At 37.9% G+C, this 25150-nt stretch overlaps 1 protein-coding gene across 1 annotated transcript in view; it reads right to left on the reverse strand.

The window, feature by feature from the left end:
- Positions 1-7753: 7753 nt before the first annotated feature.
- Positions 7754-25150, reverse strand: part of LOC113071792 (endonuclease V) — a 197528-nt gene continuing 180131 nt past the window's right edge. Inside the window, exon 9 of the mRNA XM_026245105.1 lies at positions 7754-8418. Within this exon, the coding sequence (XP_026100890.1) occupies positions 8359-8418 (60 nt within the window). The 3' untranslated portion in view covers positions 7754-8358. The remainder of the gene's footprint in view (positions 8419-25150) is intronic.

Here is a 25150-nt window from a genome sequence, read left to right on the forward strand (position 1 = left end):
TTCATTTTAACATAGTTTAAGTTATCAGTAGAATATAGACTATAAATTAAATTATCAAATGGTCAGTAATATGTTCACACGATATGTTTTGACGGTTAGACGAACCAGGTATCCCTCGCTAATCATCCACCCTCCTTATCCCTTTGTGCCACTTGTGCCGCTTCTTGACATGGGTTTAACGACTTTTAAAAATTATATAATACACTTTTATATTAATGGTAAGGTACTTTACAATCAGAATTGATTGGCAAGCAGCTGCAGTTACTTCTGTTTAATGCGGTATTGATTGCAATTGGTTTATGTTTTTAATAAAAAGCAACCTATCTACAATGAACAGAGAGAGAGAGTTAGATACAAAATATGGTGGGAAGCAACGTAAAAAAGGGCACCAAGCCTCTCGTCAGGGGAACTTGAAGTTTTGCTGGACCTTGCCACCAGGTCGGAGATCACACCCTTGTGGTCCACTATAACCTGCATGTTTATGGCCGCGTCTCCCTTTCGCGATATGTACACCTGATCAATCACTGATGGATTGGCGATAGGAATGGGTGTGCCATCCACCAGGATGTAATCCCTGGCATGGCAGAGAAGGGCGTTGGTGACAGTGTGGAAGCACCTCCACACTGAGGTCTTGATTAGGCCGTAGCCCTCTCCCACGACCTCGATGAAGCTCTCTGTAGCAAAAAAAAAAAAAAAAAAACACAGAAACGTAGCGCTGGGCTTCGGGGCTTAAAGCAAAATTCTGCCGCGTTTGCCTGGCAAGTGCAGGTCTGAGAAGGTCCAGTAGCTCCATAATGAGTTGTCTTGGGAGGCTAATTTTTATTTATATTGCCACGTCAGGCAAAATGTCAAAAGGGCTTAAGTTTTGCCGAATAAAAAAATTGACATGGACTAAACGGCTCCGCGTCTGTCTTTGATTCAATTCAAGGACACATTGGATCGCTGCTATACTTGGTCCCTTACCGGACACAACCATGATTACCCATTTATAGATCTTAGCCATTTAGAGCCAAATTGTTTGCCAGATTTTAATTATCAAAAAATGTATTGCCAATTCGCTTTAATTACATTACGAAAAAGCCTAGGCTAATACACCATATTAGTTCTGATACCACATAAAGTCAACTTCATAAATAGGCCTGTATCCCATGCGAACATAATTTATTATGAGTCTTAAAAAAACAACATAAAATCATTGTTGAGCCACAATATTGTCAACATACCATAGTTTGACTTGTACTTCGCTGCGCTGGTTTCTAAAGACTGCTGTACGTACAGTAGCATCTTGAGCTCAAACCACGCTAAGAGAGAGCTTACGAATGGTCCAGACCAACCTTACGAAAGCGTGACTTACAGAAGATATACTTAGCGTAAGAACGTGTCGGGAATCGTGCCATAAGGTTAAGAGAGAGGTTAAGGAATAGGTTAAGAACTACTTAGCGATAAGAACGTTTTGGGGAACCGTGTCACGGTTGTTAAACCGTGATCTCGGGATGTTTACACTTTGTGATGAATTCTGTGTGTTCCGCGTCTGCACTGATTAGTTATGGGCGTCTCCGTTAATTGTATCAGCAACAGCTGCCACTCATTACTCATCCACTATATTATGGCTTGTCTCACGTCTTGTGTTTGTGAGATTGTTGTTCTATGTTCGATGTGTTTACCCCCCGTCTGGCTTCAGTGTTGTTTTGCGATTGGATGTCTGTGTTTCCCCAGAACCTCATCCACTCTTCCCACATTCACTCAGCCACGGACACTCACCTTCGGCTCTACTCCCCGCAGTTCCTGTGCCACTCTCTCCTGCTGCCTCACGCTGTCTGCATCTGGATTACTCACTTTCTCTCCACCACCGTCTGGACTTCTCACCGCTTCACCATCCCCTCGGAGTATCGCTGTCTCATCGTCATTGTTTGTTTATGTACCATCGCCATATCTTCTCATTAAAACTATAAACTCGCTATTGTTTCCAGACTGTCCTTTCACCAACTGTCACAAACCGGGCCTTGTCTGTTATAAATTTGACTGCCCTAAAAGCAAGTTAAGAAGTCTCCCTTTAAAATCACTTAAGTTGTAAGTTAATGAAGCTATTTTTTACATCATGTGCATTTTGTTGATTATTATGAGAAAACTTGAGTTTAATCATGATGGCGTTTTATTTATCCTTCCATTCTTTAGAGTTTCAATTAGTTAAATCTTGCAGGTTTATTTTATTTGTTTTTTGTTTTAGTCTAATTAGGCCTAAATAATGGGAACTAAATTATATGTGCTTCACGTTTTACTAAAATAAAGGAAATAATTAATAAAACATGCAAGAATGTCTAAATCAGTGTACATAAAAAAAAAAAAAAAAAAATTCCCAAGAAGTTATCTGTCAAAATAAAGGACAGGTAACGAATAACAAAAATCAGTGTTGTTTTATTAAAGGAATTTTAAAATATAATATAAATAATATATATTATAAATAATAGTGCACACCTTTCCAATGTGTCAAATCTAAAAATACGATTTAATACTATGTTGCTTAGAGAAAAAATAAGCACAGGCTCAGGCACAGTCTTGACATTTATCCTGCTTGAATTCGTTCTAAGAAATGCACATAACTTCATAAGTACCAAACTTTCGTCTGTGGATATTAAATATTAAATAAATTAAATTTTTTAACTACAGTGTTTTTCTTTAATTTTCCCTGACTGAAGTCATCAAATCTAACACATCAGTGAGGCAAAACTAACGTCTATTTGCGAAAATGTGCTTTGATGCGCTTGTTTGATAACTTGTGGTTGAAGCGCCACTCAGCGGTCAAAGGCTGCAAATGCACTTTATACCGCCGCCCGCGGTACGTGCAGCGATAAAAAGGGCCTTTTGAATGTCTACTTAGTGTAATAACCTAGAACACTGTCTAAGACTTAATGGCTGCTCTGTCAATTCTTCATCATCAGTTAGGAACCTAGGTGTGCTGTGCTAGTGGTTTGATCGCAACAATCTTTACTTAGAAAGCCTAGTTTCTAGCATTTGTAACTGCATTTTTCCATCAAAAAAATATATCTAAATTACGACCTATGCTCTCAATGTCAAATGCAGAAATATTAATCCATGCATTTATGACCTCAAGGTTAGATTATTGTAATGCTTTATTGGGTGGTTGTACTGCATGCTTAGTAAACAAACTACAGCTAGTCCAAAATGCAGCAGCAAGCATTCTTACTAGAACCAGGAAGTATGACCATATTAGCCCGGTCCTGTCAACACTGCACTGGCTACCTATCAAACATCATATAGATTTTAAAATATTGCTTATTACTTATAAAGCCCTGAATGGGTTAGCACCTCAGTATTTGAGTGAGCTCCTTTTACATTATAATCCTCTACGTCTGCTACGTTCTCAAAAATCAGGCAATTTAATAATACCTAGAATATCAAAATCAACTGCGGGCAGCAGATCCTTTGGAGCCTAATCTCTGGAATAACCTACCTAACATTTTTTGGGAGGCAGACACACTCTTGCAGTTTAAATCTAGATTAAAGACCCATCTCTTTAACCTGGCTTACACATAACATGCTAATATGCTTTTAATATCCAAATGCGTTAAAGGATTTTTAGGCTGCATTAATTAGGTAAACTGGAACCGGGAACACTTCCCATAACACCTGATGTACTTGCTACATCATTATAAGAATGGCATCTACGCTAATATTAGTCTGTTTCTCTCTTGTTCCGAGGTAACCGTGGCCAAAAGATCCAGTCTGTATCCAGTTTAGAGGGACACTGCAGTCACGTGGATCCAGTACGTATCCAGACCAGATGGTGGATCGGCACCAAGAAAGGACCTCTACATCCCTGAAAGACAGTGGAAACCAGGACAACTAAAACCCCAGATACAGATCCCCTGTAAAGACCTTGTCTCAGATGACCACCAGGACAAGACCACAGGAAACAGATGATTCTTCTGCACAATCTGACTTTGCTGACTTTGGTTCCTTGCCACTGTCGCCTCTGGCTTGCTTAGTTGGGGTCACTTTATCTACAGCGATATCGTTGACTTGATTGCAAATACATGCACAGACACTTTTTAAACTGAACAGAGATGACATCACTGAATTCAGTGATGAACTGCCTTTAACTGTCATTTTGCATTATTGACACTGTTTTCCTAAGGAATGTTGTTCAGTTGCTTTGACACAATGTATTTTGTTTAAAGCGCTATATAAATAAAGGTGACTTGACTTGACTTCAACTAGCAAACACACTTGAGCTGCGCTTTGTGTTGCATTGCGCTGGGTGTATGATAGGGCCCTTGAAATAGAAATTCATGAGAACTTTGACTTTCAACCACTGATCTATATATATGACTGGATCGCCCATCTCGTTCTAAACTGCCAACAGACAGTGAAGCCACCGGAAGTGTTCGATTCGCCATCTTACTAATCCCTACCAGCAGAGAGCACCATTGAGTTACATTCAAACCGCTGTCCTAAAATCACTCGATTTGAAGCAAATCAGTCAAACGGGACTAGTTTTTATGTTACGTGTATGGAAATTAATGTTTACTTCAGATGTTATATGCCGTGTTTACGGTCTTTTGCGGCAGGATAAGTGATACATTTAAACTGTTAAGGTGGGTGTGTCTGCTGCGCATGACGACACAGGTAACTGATCAAACACAAAAAATGGCTTATTTCTTTATGAACATAATTATTCAGGAATTATTAAACATGAACGTATTAGTATCAGAAATTGATTTGAATATATTACAATGAATAATACAATTATGTTGTTTATATTGCTCTATACATGAAAAGCTTAACTTACTATCTTGGAAATAAAGCTTTATAAAGTTTATGTCTTTAAATCCGTACTGTATATAGTCAGTTATTTCTCTGAATAAATCCAGATTTCAAAATGAACAGTTTGTATTTTGTTATTTATGTTGAGGTCATGTCGGTCTGATGTTTATCATGTTCATTATGCTCACTACTGTAATGAACATAGCTTTTTAATAAGTAGGGGAAATTCACGACATTTAAAATAACCGTTTACATGCCTAGGGTGTTTGAATTGTAATAATGTACAGAAATACTTCAGATTTATAAATGCTGACTTGTTAGGTGATGTTTTCTAATTAAAATCATACAATTTCCTATTAATTCAATAGAACGTTTATTCACACTAGGGATTACCAATATGGCGGCAGAGTGGGTTCACTTTCATGATGTCATGAGCAATCCAGTTCTATATTATAGATCAGTGCTTTCAACTAATTACTTTTCTAGATTGCTCCAGGACTGATTTCATGTATTTTATATAAAATATAAAAATACAACAACAAAAAAAATCAGTGTGGTAAAAAAAAAAAAATTGCAAAGCACTTCAGTGTCTATAACTTTTCATATTTTTGAGCATAATCAACTTTGGTTGATAAAAAGTACAGCACAAAGGATCTTCTTTCGAAAGACACCAAGATGATGTGTGTAACACACTGAAGTAAGGAACTGTTACAATTTTAAGTTAGGTAGGGCACTTTCAGCTGTGAGTCCCATAATGTGCTAGGTGTGCTGGCTAACAGGTTAATAACTTCTATAAAGTGTTGTACAACACGCATCATTCAAAATACCATCTTTTCATTCATTCTTGCAAATATTGTGACCATTTGTTCAGCACTAAACTTTCAAACATTTAATAGCACTATCTGCTAAAAGGGGTTATAAAACATTGGTTAAAGTAGCGCCAGTTACATTGAACACATCAAGTATATAAAAGACATAAAACATATTATTTGTGAATATAGTTAACCCTTTATATTTCTCAATGATTGTCTTTTGAGACTATTTATTGAAAAGTTCAGTTCCTAGAAAGAGTCACAAGCAAGTCACAAGTCATGGGACATGCTGTATGGATCCTTTGTGTTGAGGTACATTAATTATTGCTTATTCCTGCAGGGTTGTGCAGGTGTTTTCATACATCGGTTTCCATACATCGTGAGATGCTTCTTGATATACAGAGTCCTTGTACCTTGAATCTGATTTCATCAATTCTTTTCAGTGGATAACAACATGGCTGACAGGACACCGACTCAGGATATTGACGTTACATGATTAGTTTATGATTAGTTCTCTGTTTGCGAGTCATGTTATTACTTCTCTTAATGCTGACATAATTAGGTTTTTAGAAACTCTCCTCCTTCACAGGAAACAGCCGTCAAGGAGGAGCATTGTTGGTCCTTAGGTGATCATTAATTATTATGAAAGCACGTTGGGCAGAGACGGTGTTGTTTGTTTGAGAATGAAGACAAATGCAAATATCCTCCGAGTCCTTTTTGTTTTGGTAAATGTAAAATCTCATTCCCCTCATTTACTTGTACCAGTGCCATTACATTTCCATTATGCCCTAAAATGCTATTAAAAGCAAATAAATATAAGTTTTGTAATAAAATTACTTTTCAAATTATTACAAAAATAATTAAGTTAAAACCTGAAAAATATCCAGCCTGAGTGCAAAGAGTTTAAAGAAAACTGATTTATGGAACTAATGTGTTTCAACAAAGTAAACCTAAAATAATCAACCAAATTAGGGCAACCAAAATGTCAAAAATAACAGACACTTTTCATATAAACACAACATAATTATGTATAATTACAAGGTGGGCGGAAGGAAAAAATCAAACAAAACAAATAAGCTAAAATTATTCCAATTAAATATATTTATATTAGAGGTGGGCATTAATTTTTTTTAATCTAGATTAATCTCACTGTGATCTTGAAATTAATCTAGATTAATCTAGATAATTAAACTAAATAATTAAATGTAAAAAGCACTGGATAGTCTTCAATGTAAAAATGAAATATACAATGAAACCTGCATTTATTCAGACACCTTCAACATTTCTCACATTATTACAGTTTTGCTATATATATCAAAAAATATATCTGGTGTCTGAATAATTTTTGGTTTGACTGTTAAAAATACAAAGTAGTCAAGAGCAGTGAGTGATTTTCATTTTCTTGGATTAACATTACAGCAGCCAGTAGCTAAATTAGGTGCGGTCCCTTTAAGAGACATCACGTTTACTTTCATTTAAGAAATAACTGACAGTTTTTTCGAGCATAATTTCCAAGGTGGATATTTTGACATATTTCGGATGTATTTGTCGGCACTAGAGCAAAAATAAGCAAATTCGATGTTCAAGTGTTTTGATCAAAACACTTGAAAGCGCTTATTTTTTGCGTCTCGAGACGCCTTTCTTTGTGTGAGCCCTGAACACCAGAACACAGCGAGTACTGAATTGGGCTCTTTCATCTTGTTGTTTGTTTCAAACTGCGATTTGTATTTGTTCGTTCCGGTGCAGGAGGGACTTTGATAAGAACTTCGCAGAAGAGAGCTCGGTTCAGTGTCGCTGTCCGTGATACGCGGCTCTCTCTCTCTCGTGCGCACCTAACACGGCACGCGCACTCTGTTCAGCTTTTCCGTGTCTTGTGTTTGGATGCTTTAATGTTTAAATCGATAAGCTGTAAGGTGTAAAAACATGTGAAAAAGATAAGCTTTCGTGACGATGCGCAGCAGTTGCCCGTCAACTGTCTTGAGCATCTTTTTAGGCTGGCCTCCGCCAGTCGGTTATATAAAATATCAAGGTGAAAGTCATTATAGCTTGCTTAGTATAGACCCAGCTCCCAAACCAACTTTGAGAATAGATTAACAGCGATATTTTTTTTATCACCCGATAAGAGTCTCGCGTTAATGCAGCACGTTAACGGCGATAAAGGCCCACCACTAATTTATATCTTTATTTATTTATAGTGGACATTTACAACGTGAAAAGTAATTTATATGCAAATTTAAACTAAATGCAGCAGTGTGCAGAATAGGCTATACAACAAACTGAAATAGGAAAGAACTGAAGTAAATTATGTAAAAAAAATGAAGTAAAAAAATGAAGTAAAGTAGTAAGGAATCCTGGTGATTACAAATATCAAGGGGAAAAGTGCATTAGCAAATTTTTCTCTTCTTTTACTTTTCCCCCCTCCATTCACTACATTATTGTCATAATGTACCCAAAACTCACTTAATAGATCTGCTTGGTAAAGTGTGCTGTTCTTACAATCTTTTATTTATATGAAATCATGGTGACAGTGGAACATGAAGCTAAATAGCCCAGCCCTACTTTTGTACTATTATCCTTTTTTATAGATCCAGAAAAAAGAAAGTCTGTCTAAAAAAAGGGGGGAAAAAGAAAGAAAAGTCTATTACAAATCCACTAGCATGGTAAATTCCTGGATTCCAGAATAACAGTTTAAATGAAAATTTAACACTGTTAATACAATGTAAGCATCACAGCATTATCTCCTCTCTCTCCATCTGTTCATCTAGGTAATGTCAGGGGCCAGGACATGGCAACGCAGGTATTCTCTTGAACGGATGTCAGCCTGTACAAAGAAAGAAAGACTGAATCTTAGGCAGGCCTGCATGGAATCTATACCTGCACAATGCAGCAGGTTCAGTAATATTACAGAATTTGTGTATATCATGGAAAAGGTTTCATCCCCATAGAGCTGACAAGATCCACCATAGACAAGCTCTCTCTCTTAAAAAAAAGAAGAAAAAAAAGACAGGTACAATGAATAAAGACTCATTTGCTTTCTAATTAGCACATTAATTAATATAAATTATAATATAAATGCTCTGTGCATAATAATCTTAATACATATTAATCTTAATACATAAAATAAAAAAGATTTATGATTCATATCCACATAGTTAATAACAAATAATTACTTTCTTTAGATGCGCAAAAAGCATGCAATTGGGTTGAATGGGAGTTTTTGTTTTATGCATTTATATATATATATATATATATATATGTGTGTGTGTGTGTGTGTGTGTGTGTTTATTTATTTATTCTTTTATAAAAAAAAATAATAAAAATGAAATGGGGATAATACAATACTTTTATGTGAAATCGTGAAAATTGTATAAGAGAAGTTTTTATTAAGGTTTTAAGTACACAGTACATTTCAAGATAAAGGTTATAAACACAGACGAAATGGAGACAATGTAAAAACCTTGTTAAAGTTGTTACAAATTAAATAAAAAGAAAACTAGGTTACTGGTTATTTATCTAAAACAACCAAACAAGTCAAAAAACCATCAGATATGTTTTCGTTAAGCAACACGTGAAAAAGATGTGAGAGCTTGTAGCATTACAATTTAAAAAGGTGTTTTGTTTCCAGCTAGAAAACTAGGTTACAGAGTTTTATAGCATTTGTACCTTACCTCAGACTGAAAAAAGAAGCGAATGTAAAGCAGCGAAACAAAACAGAAAAAGTTGGCGTTTATCACGATGTTAGAAAAAAGTTCAAACAAAAGAAAAAGAGGTATGCATTACACGGATCTAAAATAAAATACATCAGACAAGATACTTGTCAAATCTTTGCAGTACTTTACCACTAACTACAATTTAAAAAATCGATACTATTACTGACAGAGAGTTAAAGAGTAACTAAACCCTAAACCAACTTTTTTTAGTTAATGATCTATAAGAATGGGGCTTTATAAGTGCTTTTCATTGATTCAGGTAACTTTTTTGACATTTGAGTATAAAAAGTTTTAATTCTACAATATATGGTGTAAAAACATCTGTGCTGCCCTCTTCAGGTTGAACGGTGGCTACTGCAGTTGTTTTTTCCTATTGGATGTTGCAATTGCAAGTGACGTAAGCAGTGGCAGGCACCACGCCCCTTGGTACGAGCTACCACGCCCTTGGCAGTATAAAACCATCTTGTTCGGTCAAAATCACTAGTGAGTCAGGAGTTGGAATTGCGAGTATTGAAAATGATCAGGATAGACTACTATAGCATCTATTTAGCATAGCAATTATATAGTTATTTAGATCTTCAAGTAAGCGTAGATTTATCTGTATTTAGTACAGTGGTCAGGATGGTACGGAGGTGTGTTGCTGGTTGCGACAGCACTGCTGGACTGCATAGTTTACCAGCAGAATTAAAAATTAGGCGCCAGTGGTTGCATGCACTTGACCTGGAAGACTGTGAGTTCCCCCCTAGAGCTGGAGTGTGCAAACTGCATTTTACACGGGACTGCTTCTCCAACACAATGGAGATGGAAATGGGCTTCTCCACACAGCTCGCGACGTGGTGCGGGAGTTAAGACCGCAGTTTGAGCCTGCGGCTCGAATTGATATGAACAGACACCTCGACACCCTCCACTTCAGGTGAAAGTGGGGGAGAAAAGTCCTCTACTTCAAATGATCGCTCTGTTGCAAAGCTACTTGTGTCATTACAGTCACTCTCCATTTTAGCGTCTCTGACAGCAGCTGTCAATCAATCCGTCACTGCGGGTCTCAGGTCACGCCACACTCGCTCAGCCCCGCCCTAGGTTCGTCCTCTCTATCTCCGCTGTGATCTGCCCACTTTTCAGCATTTTTCAAATATTGTCAGTGGGTGGAGTCAGGCTCTGACCAGGGGTTTAGTTACACTTTAAACAAAAGAAAAAAAAGATCTCACAGCAAAGTGTTACGACATCTCTGGTAACGTAAAAAAACAAAAAAACAAAGCTAACGTAAAGCAATGTTACAAACCAGAAAAGTTGCTGTTTGTCACGATGATAGAAAAAGTTAAAACAAAATTAAAAAAAAAAAGTAGGCATTTACACTGATCTCAAAGAAAATACATCGGACAAGATACTTGTCAAATCTATGCAGTACTTTACAACTACCTACAATTTAAAAAAATCTAGACTGTTACTGACAGAAAGTTAAACGAAAGATAATAAAAAGATCACCCAGCAAAGTGTTACGACGTCTCCGGTAACGTTAGATCGACTCAAAAAAAAAAAAAAAAAAAGCGAACGCAAACAAATGTTACAAACCAGAAAAGTTGCTGTTTGTCACAGTGTTAGAAAAAGTTAAAACAAAAGAAAAAAAGGTAGGCATTTACGCTGAACTCAAAGAAAATACATTGGACCCCGTCTTTAAAACATCAGCACAAGATAGTTGTCAAAACTATGCTGTACTTTACCACTAACTACAATTTAAAAAAATCTAGACTGTTACTGACAGAGAGTTAAACAAAAGAAAATAAAAAGATAACCCAGCAGAATTTGCAAAGCCTTCGGTAAAAAAAAACCTCCCAGCACCGCTCACACACTCAGAATGTCTTTCCTCTTATAAATAATGACTGATTAAGTGCAATGGGTCAATTCTATGGCGAGATCTTGCTTTCTATCCCCCAAATTCTCCTTTCATTTCCAACTGGTCTTTGAATATTATAGAAATGTCGTCCTTTATTCTCACCATCCCATTTTTTTTTTTTTTTTAATTAGTCCTTTTATTTTTAATTTACTCATTGTAGTACTAAATACGATGTCTGACATTTTAATGCTTTTATCTGATCCACTATTCATTACCTTCTATTCCTATGTGTGCAGGTATCTATACAAATTAAATATTTGTTTTTGCTTGTATTCTGAACAAACTCTGTAAAATTACTGACAAAATGTCTAGTTGAAGATTCGCCACTTTTTAAACTTGATAGTACTGAAAATGAGTCTGAACATATGACTACTTTAGGTATATTAATGTGTTCAACCCACTGAAGAGCCAAAAATATGACAATCATTTCTGTAGTATAAACAGAAGGATGATTAGATGTTCTTTCTGGTATTCTATACCTAACCTTGGAACATATATGGACTGTTTCAGGATCTATAGATACATATATGTATATGAGTTACTTTAAAACTAGGTTAGCCTATATGGTCTTTATTTTTAATCTAAGCAGTCCTTGTTGTTTTTTTGTTTTTTTTATAACCCACTCACACTTACTTTAGTAGCCTAAATCATTGGATATATATTTTATTTTGTTAATATTAACTTCTGGCATGAAATTGTACATTCATAAATGTATGTTTTTCAAAACTCCCCTCACGTTTAGTGGCATTTAAAGAGGAATTTGTGATGTATTTGGAGATGTTAAAAGGAATGAAAAGTCCCAAAGCAAGATTTTTTGTATTCTTCATTAGAGGACTTTGGTTTCTTAATGTGAAAATCTGTTACTCCTCTACTTTCTTTCTTTCTTTATCTTTATATATATTTTTATTTTAATTTTTTCTTCAGTGTTGTTTTATTTATTTTACTTTTTTTATGATGTACAGAGTGTGAACGAAAATTGAGTGTAATCTTAGACCGTATTTGGAAATCTACCAGTAATGTATACCTTTCTGTGTTAATGTTCAAAGCAACCAATGTTTTTACTTTAAAATTAGGTTAACCTATACGATTTTATTTCCATCTCAACAAAAGTTCTACATTTTAATAAGTCACTCACACATACTTTAGTGGTCTAAATCCTTTAATATGTATTTTACCTTGTCAATATTAACTTCTGGCATTGCTATATGTTGCTATATCAATTAAAACATGCGTTTATGTGGTAAGTCAAGATGGACTTTTCTTGCCAAAGAAACTTTAACAACATTACAGGAAAGGCTAAATATTTCATCTCAAGAAGTGTGTAAAAACGTGTCTGGTTTCTGGCATCTGGCATCTGATGTCTTTGTGTTTAATGTTATGACCATGTCAGCAAAGATTGTAAAACATCTAAAGGTTTTTGGGGTTAGCAACTCAACTGTAATCTAATTCGTTTTCCGGGGTTCTGGTGTTGTAAATGGTGTGCTGCAGGTCAGCTAAAGTAAAAAAAATAAAAAAAATAATGTTTTGTGTATTCAGTGATCAAAAGGTGACAATTTCAACTTTATGGCTTAGGCCTGTGATCGCAAGGTTAGCTGAAAGTTCATTTACTGGTCAAAAGGATGTGAAATCTTTTAACAAGTTAGACCATAGAAAAATGTTGTTTAACAAAATATTGTTAACATCAACATAGACGTACTGAGAATGCAATCAAGTACACAAACACAACCATACAATCATAAGCACACACACACACACACACACACACACAAATGTAAACATACAGAAAACATGAACATGTAACCAAACAAATACAAATATACACTCAAACAAGTACATAAATACACAAAAAACAAAATAGGTCACAAACACGAAAATACCTATATTAGATTGAAAATGAGTTGTCAAGTTTTCATTGAAACCAAAAGTGTTTGTTGCTACAAATGTCTCACAGAAGTTTATACAATAGATAAGACGTCCTTTCTCACTTTCCAAATGGTGTTGTTAACCATGATGTTTAAAATAGTTTTAAAAAAGTATTATTTTTTAGCTTTCATGTAGGATTCATGTCAGCACTCAAATGTTTTTAGCAAGAGTCCAGAGACAGATGAAAATGGACGCATGAAGAAAAAAAATGTAAGAGGTTTTTAATGACAGACTAAATGGTTTAGATTGTTTAAAACAATTGAGTTTATGTAATTCTCTTGAATGTGTGTATGGTAACCGTTGCATACATGAAACAGAAGAAATACATAAACTCAAACGCATTGTGGTTGTTGTTAAACAATAAAAAAATATTATTATATATCATAACTTACTTTCTTTTCAAAACACAATAAACATTCTTATGACTTTTTTAACAGCAAACATCGTGTTTGGTTGGAAAATAAAAAAATAAATAAAAACATATTATGTTTCTTAGTTAGAATGCTTATAGTTTGTAGTAAAATCACATACATTATATATATATATATATATATATATATATATATATATATATATAAAGTTTAGAGGACTAACAGTGCCCTCATAATATTCCATCATAGAATTTAGACATAGAACCTCGCGAGTGGGTGAGGCGCCGTGAGCGCTGAGTAAGCAGCAGTAACGTTAGTGCGTTGTCGCTGAAACTCGAAAAAGATAGATAAAAACAAAAAAAAGCTCTCGGGGGGCTAAAAATAGAAAAAGAAAGAGGGAAAAGGAGATGGCATATCAAGGGATGTGACAGCAGGTTAATAAGTGATTGGTGAAAGGCAACAGGTAGGATTTAAAATGTGACGTCTATGCTCGGAGAATATGTAAAACTGGAAAATGAGCTGTCATTTATTCCGTCATCACCCGGGTGTTGATAGCGTGTGCACAGATGAGACCTAAACAGCACACGTTGATATCTGTGTTTAAACTAAACTAATTTAAGCTTTGTCAGTTTAAACATTTAAGAGGCAGAGGACACGAGCACGCGCGCGCAGTGAGAAGATTTGTGCATGCACTCATCAGAAGCTCGCAAACCCGTGCCTCAGAACGCTCGCAAATATAAGATCTCTCTGAAGTATTTTATTTAAATGGACAAATTCAGACAAAAATTATGTCAAAATGGCCGTCTTGGTAAGTATCCTATAGCAGACATAGCCAGCTGAAAGTAGGCCACTGTATCAGTGCATTGTCTTAAAGTGACAGTCTTTATATCAATAAAAAACAGCAACGACAAAGAAATCACTCACTGCTCTTGATTAAAAATAATGGTCAAATGGGTTGGTAGTGATGCCCCCTCTACTCAGATGTGGAAATCTATGATATCTGAAGTTGTAACTCTAGAAAGATTGAGGTATTGTCGCAATGGTAAATCGCACCTGTTTAAAAAAAAAAAGGGAGAATAAGTGTCTAAAGTTTAAATGGTCATAAACAAAAACTGGATAAAATTTAGGTACAATCAAATGATGAAATGCTGTATGTAAATTGTCCACGTTCATGAATATGTTAATTATTTCCTGTGCTGTATTTTTGTTTTATATATATATATATATATATATATATATATATATATAATGTTTTGCTGCATACCCCTCTAACACTGGATAGTTGCGCCCCTGCTAATGACCATCAGAGTTTTAAAATCCTTCTAACACTGGATAGTTGCGCCCCTGCTAATGACCGTCAGAGTTTTCAAAATCCTTCATCACATAAATTAGAATCTCTGAGTTCAGAAACTTTGTTTGTTAACAATTCAATAATAATTAATAAGCGACATATCTTATATCTGATATAAACTAGGATAATATAATGATGTTAAGTAAACGTCTCGAATGAAGACGATGTTAAAAGCAATATTTTAATACCCAAATTCACAGAAATATTGCTTTGTATGAACAAAGAGATGCACTAACAAGAGAGCAAAAACTAGGAAACACAACGTATAAGGCACTGAGCGTAAGACCAAACCATTGCAATTAGGATGGTGAAACTGCGGTAAATAGATTCAAACAAAAAGAGCTAACAATGTCATGGAAAAATATTGTTCTGGTTTCAAAGTGTAACGCTATGAAAAACATTGCGGTTTTTACATGTGTGTAAAGACCTCAAACACTAGCTTGCTCTATTCTTTTTTTATTTAATATGTTTTCTTTTTATTTATTATATTATTTAAAATGACATGCTACGTGTACTGTGTTAACCTAACTGAGACTTGTTATAGCACTTATATATCATTTCTCTTTTTGTTGTTTTTGATTGCTTCCACTGTCCTCATCTGTAAGTCGCTTTGGATAAAAGCGTCTGTTAAATGAATAAATGTAAATGTAAATATCTCACCACAAATTTTAGGTGTACTTAGCAGGGGCTATTGTGTTTTAAGGTATATTGTACTTATTGTCATTATGAATATTTGTACGCTTATTTTCATTTCGGCATCTTAATGAACACTTACACAGTTTGTCTTCGTTTGAGTAGTTAACGTTACTCGACGGTCACATTTAAGTTTTCCCTGCTTACACTCACCGAAAACAACCAAAACCTGTAACTCTGTCATAATTAGGTTAGTTAAAAATACAAAAACTTAGTGCCTGACACTTTTGTAACTGACTAAAAACTGATGACTGTGCATAAAACTGCGAACACAAACATCACTAACTTAAATGAACAAAAGACAATAACCACCAATATGTGTTCACACAGTTAACTTTATTTAGATGATTCAACATTAACTTAAATGAACAAAAGATAATAACCACCAATATGTGTTCACATAATTAAATTTATTTAGATGATTCACGGAAATAAAATGAGTCTTTTGAGTTGTTAGAAGAAAAAAAAATGTGTACTGACTCTAACTACGAAAATGACTTAAGGTCCCTATGAATCGGTTCATTGAACCAAATTGTCCAAATGAATAATTTTTCATAAGTGAATCGAACTTTGCATCACTAAAACAGATAACAAAAAAGAGGGTTTGTAACATCACAACATGGAAGGAGCATATACTTCACATACAGCGTAGAAATGTGCGTCTATTTATTTAGGTTATCTGCCCATGCGTTTAATCAGATGTCCAATGATTTAGAGCGTTGCCACATACAATATGAGTACGCCTCCACGACGGCCATGTTTGAAGCCTGAGGTGTGTGATGGGTATTGTAGTTCCCTGACCTGAACCTCTACATAGCTTGAATGAGGTATTGGTTAAACGTATTAAATTTAACCCCTTTGTAAAATTGTAAAACAAAAAACACATAATACATATAACAACAATAAAATAACAACACATATTTAGACTAAACGACTATATTCAACAATACGATATACATGTGCTAAAACAGGCTAAAATAGGTTAGACAATGCTGTAATGAAGCAACCGTTGTTATGTTATCTTGTGAACCATTAGGATTTGTGTGTCCTGAAACCAAATAATTGTCTTTATCTTTAGAAAAAGACAATCGTGTCCTGCTGCTGCGGTCTGAATATCCAGTCTGTCTTCATCGTGAAATGATGAACCCATCATCAGTCCCCCATTCTGGAGATTGTGTGTATGTTTGTTTATTTTTACAGACATATTTCATCATAAAACTAGGTAAGCAGGGCATTGTAATAATATGGTAAACATGTGATAAGTCGGTCAATCGTGCATCCAGAGTTTATCTTACTGCATTTCTATAATACATTTCTGCAATGGCTATACTTGTTACGGTGCTTTCAAGTCGGGGGACTAGGTTGTTTTATGAACAAACCCTTGTTTGCGGACATTGTACGCATTTTTTAAGTTAAAGAGGTTAATCAGCTCTTTCACCACCTATTATTGTTAGAATGCATAATCAGTGTTAGGGGTCAACTAGTTACATATAGCTAAAATATATCATTTGATTACAAAAATAAATGTAATCAGTTAGAGTCACAGAGAAAAATTATTAAATTGCAGTTAATTATGAAAATGTTGCATCTGAATATTTTTTCACACACGTACAGCTTTAATTGATATATTTCATAAACCATCTTAACCACTCTAAAATATGAGGCAGATGTTTCAGGAGTTAAAGACGTATATGCTTATTTCCTATTTGGCCGAACCGTTTTACCAACCCGTTGTTAAATGCCGTGGCATTTCCCATCATAGGTGTGTAAAAACGTGACGGAACGGCGGAGGTCCCAAAGACTTTGCTTGTACTGCGGGGGGGTGGGGGTGGGCGTGTCACTTCGTTCACTCGTGCCCGTTAAAAGACCAAGCCCGATAGTAACAATGAGGCAACTATCGGGTGGGATCTCCACCGGGAAGACCTCATCCTCACCATCATCAGCTACTCTCCTTCCGGTAAGACTAAGGTGGGCAACCAACACTCATGACACCCGGGCTTTACTGGATTCAGGGGCGGAAGATAATTTTATTGATGTTGAACTGGATCACCACCTTCACGTTCCTATCACCCCCCTCACACATCAGATTTCTGTCAGTGCTCTCAATGGACTACAACTTCCTAACATTACTCATACCACTGAACCCATCACCCTCATCACATCTGGCAACCACACTGAGACAATAACATTCCTACTCATGCATTCACCCCTTGCACCCATTGTACTCGGATATCCTTGGTTTACACGTCACAATCCCAGAGTTGATTGGGGGCACAGTTCCATCTCCATGTGGAGTGACGATTGTCATAAGTCTTGTCTAGTGTCTGCGTGTTCATCTGTACCTGTGTCTGTGTTCCAGGAGGAGGTGGTGAATTCGTCTAACGTGCCCAGGGAGTACCAGGACCTGAGAGAAGTGTTCAGTAAGTCTCGTGCTGCTTCTCTTCCTCCTCATCGTCCCTATGACTGTGTCATAGATTTAGTTCCAGGTGAGTCTCCGCCTAAGGGCAAGTTATATTCACTTTCTGTTCCAGAGAGGGAGGCTATGGAGAAATATATTTCTGATTCTCTAGCATCCAAATTCATTAGACTTTCCTCATCTCTAGCGGGGGCGGGGTTCTTTTTTGTGGGGAAGAAGGATGGATCTCTTCGACCGTGCATTGATTATCGAGGGTTGAACAACATCACGGTAAAGAATACTTACCAGTTGCCGTTGATGTCTTCAGCTTTCGAACGGTTGCAGGGAGCATCCATCTTCAAAAAATTGGATTTACGTAATGCTTATCATTTGGTTCGCATAAGGGAGGGAGATGAATGGAAGACCGCATTTAATACCCCTAGAGGGCACTTTGAATACTTGGTTATGCCCTTCAGGCTTTCCAACTCACCCGCGGTCTTCCAAGCACTCGTCAATGACGTGCTGAGAGATATGGTTGATCAATTCATATATGTTTACCTGGATGACATATTGATCTTTTCCTTTTCTCTCCAGGAACATGTTCAGCACGTCAGACGAGTGCTTCAGAGGTTGCTAGAGAATGGGCTTTTTGTCAAGGCGGAGAAATGCGTTTTTCATGCACAGTCTGTCCCCTTTTTGGGGTACATCGTCTCGTCTGAGGGAGTGCGTATGGATCCTGACAAGGTTAAGGCTGTGATAGATTGGCCAAGTCCAGATTCCCGTAAGGCCCTACAGAGGTTTCTGGGTTTCGCCAATTTTTATCAACGTTTTATTTGTAACTTCAGCCAACTAGTCGCTCCTCTGACCGCCTTGACCTCCCCCAGAACGACGTTCAGGTGGTCCGATACAGTGGAGGATGTATTTGCCAAACTTAAGAGTCGCTTCGTTTCGGCTCCCATTCTCGTTGCCCCTGATCCATCACGTCAGTTCGTGGTGGAGGTCGATGCGTCAGAGGTGGGGGTAGGAGCAGTTCTTTCCCAGACGATAAGATGCACCCTTGCGCGTTCTTTTCTCATCGTTTATCTCCTGCCGAACACAATTATGACATTGGTAACAGAGAGTTGTTGGCAGTCAAGTTAGCACAGGAGGAATGGTGGCACTGGCTAGAAGGGTCAGGGGTACCTTTTATCATTTGGACTGATCATAAGAACTTAACTGCTAAAAGACTCAACTCTAGGCAGGCTCGGTGGGCACTTTTTTTCGGCCGTTTTGACTTTTCTCTTTCGTACCGCCCGGGTTCCAAGAACATCAAACCCGATTCTTTATCTCGCATTTTTGACCATTCTGAACGCCCGTCCATGTGGAAGATTTTTATTAGTAAGGTTTTAATTAATCAAGTATATAATCAATGTGAATCTAGCCCTTTTTACTGCTAGTTATTATTCTATTAAAATCTCATAGGCCTAAAATCTAATAGAAAGTTGCCTACACCCTGGAATGTACAAAACTGAGGAAAAACATATGGTCAGACATACATTAAGGGCCTCCCCTCTCTAGGGGTATGTATGAAAAGTGTAGACTAGGTGGAACCGCCCCATATTTTTCTGATAGAAAAATCCCTGACTGAGTTTGATTCTTCTGAGAACCGGCAAAAGACACCACAGATTTGGCACCCCAGATGGGACTGGACAAGAGTGGCAGAGTGGACAGCCGCTTTTGAGCTGACCGATGATCAACACAACCGGGTGGCCACCATAAAACAAGGTAAGCATTTTTGCTTATAAAATTCGTTTGTGTTGGTTGAGGTCAGTTCTGAGTGGTAAGGACACTTAAAATCTACTCTTCCAAATTTAGAAAAAAAAATAGGATATCCAAATTGAAAAAGGGGGTTTTACTCCAGAAGAAATAACTGCATGCACATATTTGGTTTATTAATAGGAAAGCCTTGTAAGGTAACCTAGATTTAAAACAAAAATGGTGTAGGCAAAAAGCATTGTATAATCTGTGTTTATTGGATAGCTGTACCAAGTAGGACAGTGATAAACGGATAAGCAGATTAAGGAATCGCGAGGAAAAGTCCCACGGATACCGCTTTGAGAAAGTATAGGTGAAATTCTCGAAGGACAGAAATAGGTGGGCCCTTAAGGAGCTCTAGGAAGAGCTGTGTTTTGTTGTGTGGATGTATCTGTGTCCGGACGAATGAATTTGTGAATGGTGATGAATGTATGAACAAATAAATTCCGTATTGGGTGGGTAAGGGTTGAGCACCGTTCCTGGACCTTCACTTAAGTGTGAACTGGCAGAATTGGACTCAACCCAGATCCACTTGAGAGGGATGAATGTATGATGAGCCTTGATAATAAAAGGACAATTAATGACTGATTATCCCTTAGATAAAGGGAAAAAGTATGCAAGAATAAGCACTCTGGCTCAATAAAGAGTGTAGCAAGTGTGAATGGGTTTAGGAAAATAGTATCAATAAAGTTTGAACCGAGATCTATAATAGAGTTTTGCATTTTGGATGTCTGAGTGAAAGGGGAGAAAATTTCCTGAACCCAGTGCAGTGGGAGTGAGAGCAAGGGAGGAGGTTTCCACACTAAAATTGTAATACATGGGTGTACAAAAAAAAAGGAAAGAGAAGAGAAGTAAAAAATAAAAATAAAGAATTATTGTTAGAAATAGTTATCTAAAAAGTGATAATAAAATAGAGTAAATAAGATAGACAGTCAAATAATAATATAAATAAAAAAAGTATAAATGCATGAGACAAAATAAAAACTAAATTCAAAAAGGTATGACACATAGTCAAGAATAAAAAATAGGGTGTAAGGGGTAAAAATAGTTAAATTAAGTGAAAGGAAAAGAAGAGATTGTAACCAAGTGACTATAAAACTAAAAAGTTAATTTTTGGTGGTAATAACATAAATAAAGATATGGCAGCCACACCAGTGGAAATAATTGGATTAAAATATCCACTGTGTAAAGAGCAAATAAACAAAATCTCAAAAAAAAAATGGCAGAAGAGAACAAAGAATATGATGACAAAATGGCCAAAGGAAGGGACATTTGATGTAGCATTGTGTGAGGAAATGGAAACTCTGATAAAAAACTATAAAACTAAAAGCATCAGTATGAAAAGAGAAAAAAGAGAAACAAATAGGGAAAAAGAGAAAGAGATAATTTCTCTGTTTAAAAAAGAAGGTGAGGATATGTTGAAGAGTATAAAACAGGCCAGGAAAATCTTGAAGGGGGCAGAGAAAGATAACATGAGAAAAGAAAAGTTGTTTTCAGAGCCCCCCCCCCCCTTATCTGCCAGTAGAAGGAGAGTTCCCAATACTCAAGGGAACCATGGAGGTAACAGGAGAACTAGATTTAGAAGGGCAGTTAGAGATTGATGAGGAAAAGAAGCCAGCTGTAAAAACACAGAGGCAGCCCAGAAAGGAAAGTGCAGAAAGTTTGCAACTGGATTGTTACAGGCAAGCACGTACAGCATTAGAAAAAATGAAAGCTAATCAGGAAGATAAAACCTGGTTTGAGGAAGGATTAGAAAGAAAGAGGAGGGAAGATAGAGATATTGTAGCACAAGTACAAGCTTTGGAAGAAGAAATGGAAGAGAAAATTAGAGAATCAGGGAAGAAGATCAGAGAGGGAAATAAGTTGGAGAGAGGAAAGAGTAAGTTGTTCTATGGTAGTGAGGATGAGAATCAGGCAGAGGAGTTATTTGATAACAGTAAATGGGAACAGGGCAGAGATAAAGGGACACTTAGACCACTGGCCGCACAGCTCCCAATTTTAATCAAGGGTGAGCAGGGACAGTATGTCCCCTGGGCTTCACAGGACCTCGAGGGGCTTGTCACTCGCCTTCCTGATATTCATGAGGGGGCAGGGAAATTCATTAGAGTGTTTGAAGAGGAAACAATGGGAAAGCTATTGGCAGTGGGAGATGTTAAAGCTCTGCTGGCTAAAATTATTGGAGGGACAAAGATGGATGAAATTCTTCTTACAACGACTCTAAACAGAGCAGGGAACTCTCACAATATGGATGGGATTGTTTTTGATGCATTCCGCCCAGCAGTATGGCAGGCATTGCGTGCGGAGTATCCGATCAGACTGAATCCTAAATCACTGAAGGGAGAAGGAATTGGAGATTCAGAGAATCCAATGACTTATGTGCAAAAACAGCTGAAAAGGTGGAAACAAGAAACTGAGGGGGATCCCGAGGGAGACCCATTAATGTCAACATTGTTTAGACAAGCTGTGATCGATGCTATGCCGCCAGCAGTAAAAAGCAAGCTGGAGGATCTGGTCGGTTTAACTTCTAAAACACACAAAGAGTTTTGTGACCATGTGTCTCATGCAGTGGAACAACAAAGAAAAAATGAACTAAAACTCAAAAGTCAAGAGAAAGAGTTACAACGTAAACTAACTCAATTACAGCTTGAAGAACTCACAAAGAAAAATAAGAAAAATATTCAAGCTTCAGTAACAAATGCGACAGCAGAACAAATGACTTTAATGCCTCCAGTAATTGCTCCACAACCTACTATTCAGTCAAGCCCACTTACAGCAGTCCCTCCAAATGAACACTTGAACTCTGTGCCCATAATAAATGTTTATACTCAACAGCCAGGACAAATGGGATGGAGAAAAAACCCCATACAGCAAAGAGGCAGAGGCAGAGGCAGAGGCAGAGACAGGCCTCCACCATTGTGCTGGGGCTGTGCGCAGCCCGGACACATCAAAGCTGACTGTCCAAATCAGCAATGGCCACAGCAACCTCATGGTGGAAGGGGGATGAGCTGGCAACAGCCTACTCAGGGTCCAGTGCAGGGCCCAGTAAACCCTTGGGGAGGTCCCAATCCAGGATATTAGGGGTGCCCAGAGAATCCTAACGGGGAGAGTCAGCTTCCAATTTTATCAACAAAAGCTGATCAAGAGCCTATTATGCAGATTAAAATAGAGGGAGATACATTTCCATTTTTGGTTGATACGGGGGCAAATTTAACATGCATTAATTTGAAATATGCTTCACATCTCCCCTTGTCTGGAAAATTTGCAAAGACAATAGGATTCTCGGGAAAAATGCAATTGATTCCCATAACAGCTCCAGTGTGTCTACAAACAAAAGATCAAAGTATAACAATGCCCATTCTGGTATCAAATCAAACTCCTATTAATTTGTTAGGAAGAGATGCATTATGTAAATTAGGACTACAAATTTGGTGTTCTCCAGAAGGGATATATATTGATTCAATAGGAACAGAAAAACAAATGATGGTTGCAGAGCCAAAAGCAAATGTTTTTTGGATAGGACAGATAGAACAAGATGTGAAACAGACAGTCAATAAATGGGGAAAGTTTATTGAAGCACAGATACCTGAAGCACAGTTATCAAAGTCTGAATTTCATTGCACAATGATGTATGATCAAGAAAGGGATGAAAAGATAGAACAGAAATGGCAAAAAGAAACAAAATGACAGCAGATTGAGATAGTCTCCCAGTACATCATCATAGGTAAGGAGGGAGCAGCTTTAAACATACCAGAAGGTGAATTTGTCAAAAAATGGTTCAATGTAAATAACTCTGTCCCGCATATTGCAGTATATGTAGGAAGAAATTGGGAGGCAAAAGATTTAGGACCAATGATGAAAAGGGCAGAACAAAGCAAATGGGAATCAACAGAAAACCCATTGATTTTTCATTCAGCTGACAAAAATTACATCAAAATTCTGTGTGCAACCAGTTTGCTGGGAATTCCACAGGAAGTAGTTATCAGCCAAAAGAAAGTGACACAGATGACTACAGCATCTGATTTAATAAACACAAATGAGACTGAATTATTTAAGGAAATGGAGTGTCAGGTACCAACTGAACTATGGTCTCAACATGACACAGATATTGGATTAATAAAATCAGCAAATCCAGTAAGAGTTCAACTTAAGCCAAATGCACGTCTGCCTAGTGTAACGATATACAAATCTCCATATTCATCGGGAAGAAGGAGGCGGGAACCGGCGCACAATCAAAACACTTTAATAATTCAAAAATAAACAAAACAGCGCACAAATAAAAAGCAAACACATAAAATAATGTCCCAGGCCTGGTCCTCTCTCGTCCTTCACGGTCGTCACTCCAGTTTTATATCCTTCCATCTCCTACGTGGGACTCGATACTGGCGGTGGGACGCAGGTGTAGCTCATCTCCAATCACTACACCTGGCCTCACTCCTCGTTCCCACGCCTCTCGGCCCCGCCCCACTCGCCACATACCCCCATCGCCCCTCGCAGGACGGGGGGTAGTCCCGAGACTGCGCTCTACCCCCCCCCCCTCCCTCCGGGGGGGGACCGCTCACGGGGACCTGCAGGAACCTGGGGGTAGGACAGACAAGGACGAGAGAGGAGAGAAAAAAAAAAAAAAAAAATTCCGGTTCCCAGACGCACTGCTGCTCGGCCCTCCACCAGCTGGGTGATCTCCTCCGCGGTGCCCGGCGGTGGCACTGGACGGCCCTTGGCGGACGGAACGACACTCCTCCACCGCCCGGTGGACGGCGACGGCTCCTCCGATTTTTGGCAGCGGCAGGAGTCCCCCGTTCCCTGCCCCTCCGGATTCCGTCACGGAGGCGGCAGGCTCCGGCCCCCTGGCGAACGGCGCCAACTCCTCCGCTCCCTCACGGACGGCAGCCGCCCCTCCATATCGTGGGCGGTCGGCAGCGAGCTCGCCCGTCCCCGGCAACTCGCTCCAGCCCACCGCGGATTCACCACAGCGGCGAGGGATCTTCAGCAGCGCGTCCCTCCTTCTCCCGGGCTTCGGCACCACTGTAACGATACAAACTTCCTAAACATCCGGAAGAAGGAGGCGGGAACCGGCGCACAATCAAAATACTTTAATAATTCAAAAATAAACAAAACAGCGCGTCAGCACCTCACGGCGACTGACACGCACAAATAAAAAGCAAACATAAAATAATATCCCAGGCCTGGTCCTCTCTCGTCCTTCACGGTCGTCACTCCAGTTTTATATCCTTCCATCTCCTACGTGGGACTCGATACTGGCGGTGGGGCGCAGGTGTAGCTCATCTCCAATCACTACACCTGGCCTCACTCCTCGTTCCCACGCCTCTCGGCCCCGCCCCACTCGCCACACCTAGAAAAGCACAATATCCTTTAAGGGCAGATGCGGAAGCAGGAATAAAGGACACAATTGAAGGCTTAGTGAAGG

This window comes from Carassius auratus, unplaced genomic scaffold (genome assembly GCF_003368295.1).
Source record: "Carassius auratus strain Wakin unplaced genomic scaffold, ASM336829v1 scaf_tig00008137, whole genome shotgun sequence".
NCBI lineage: Eukaryota > Metazoa > Chordata > Actinopteri > Cypriniformes > Cyprinidae > Carassius > Carassius auratus.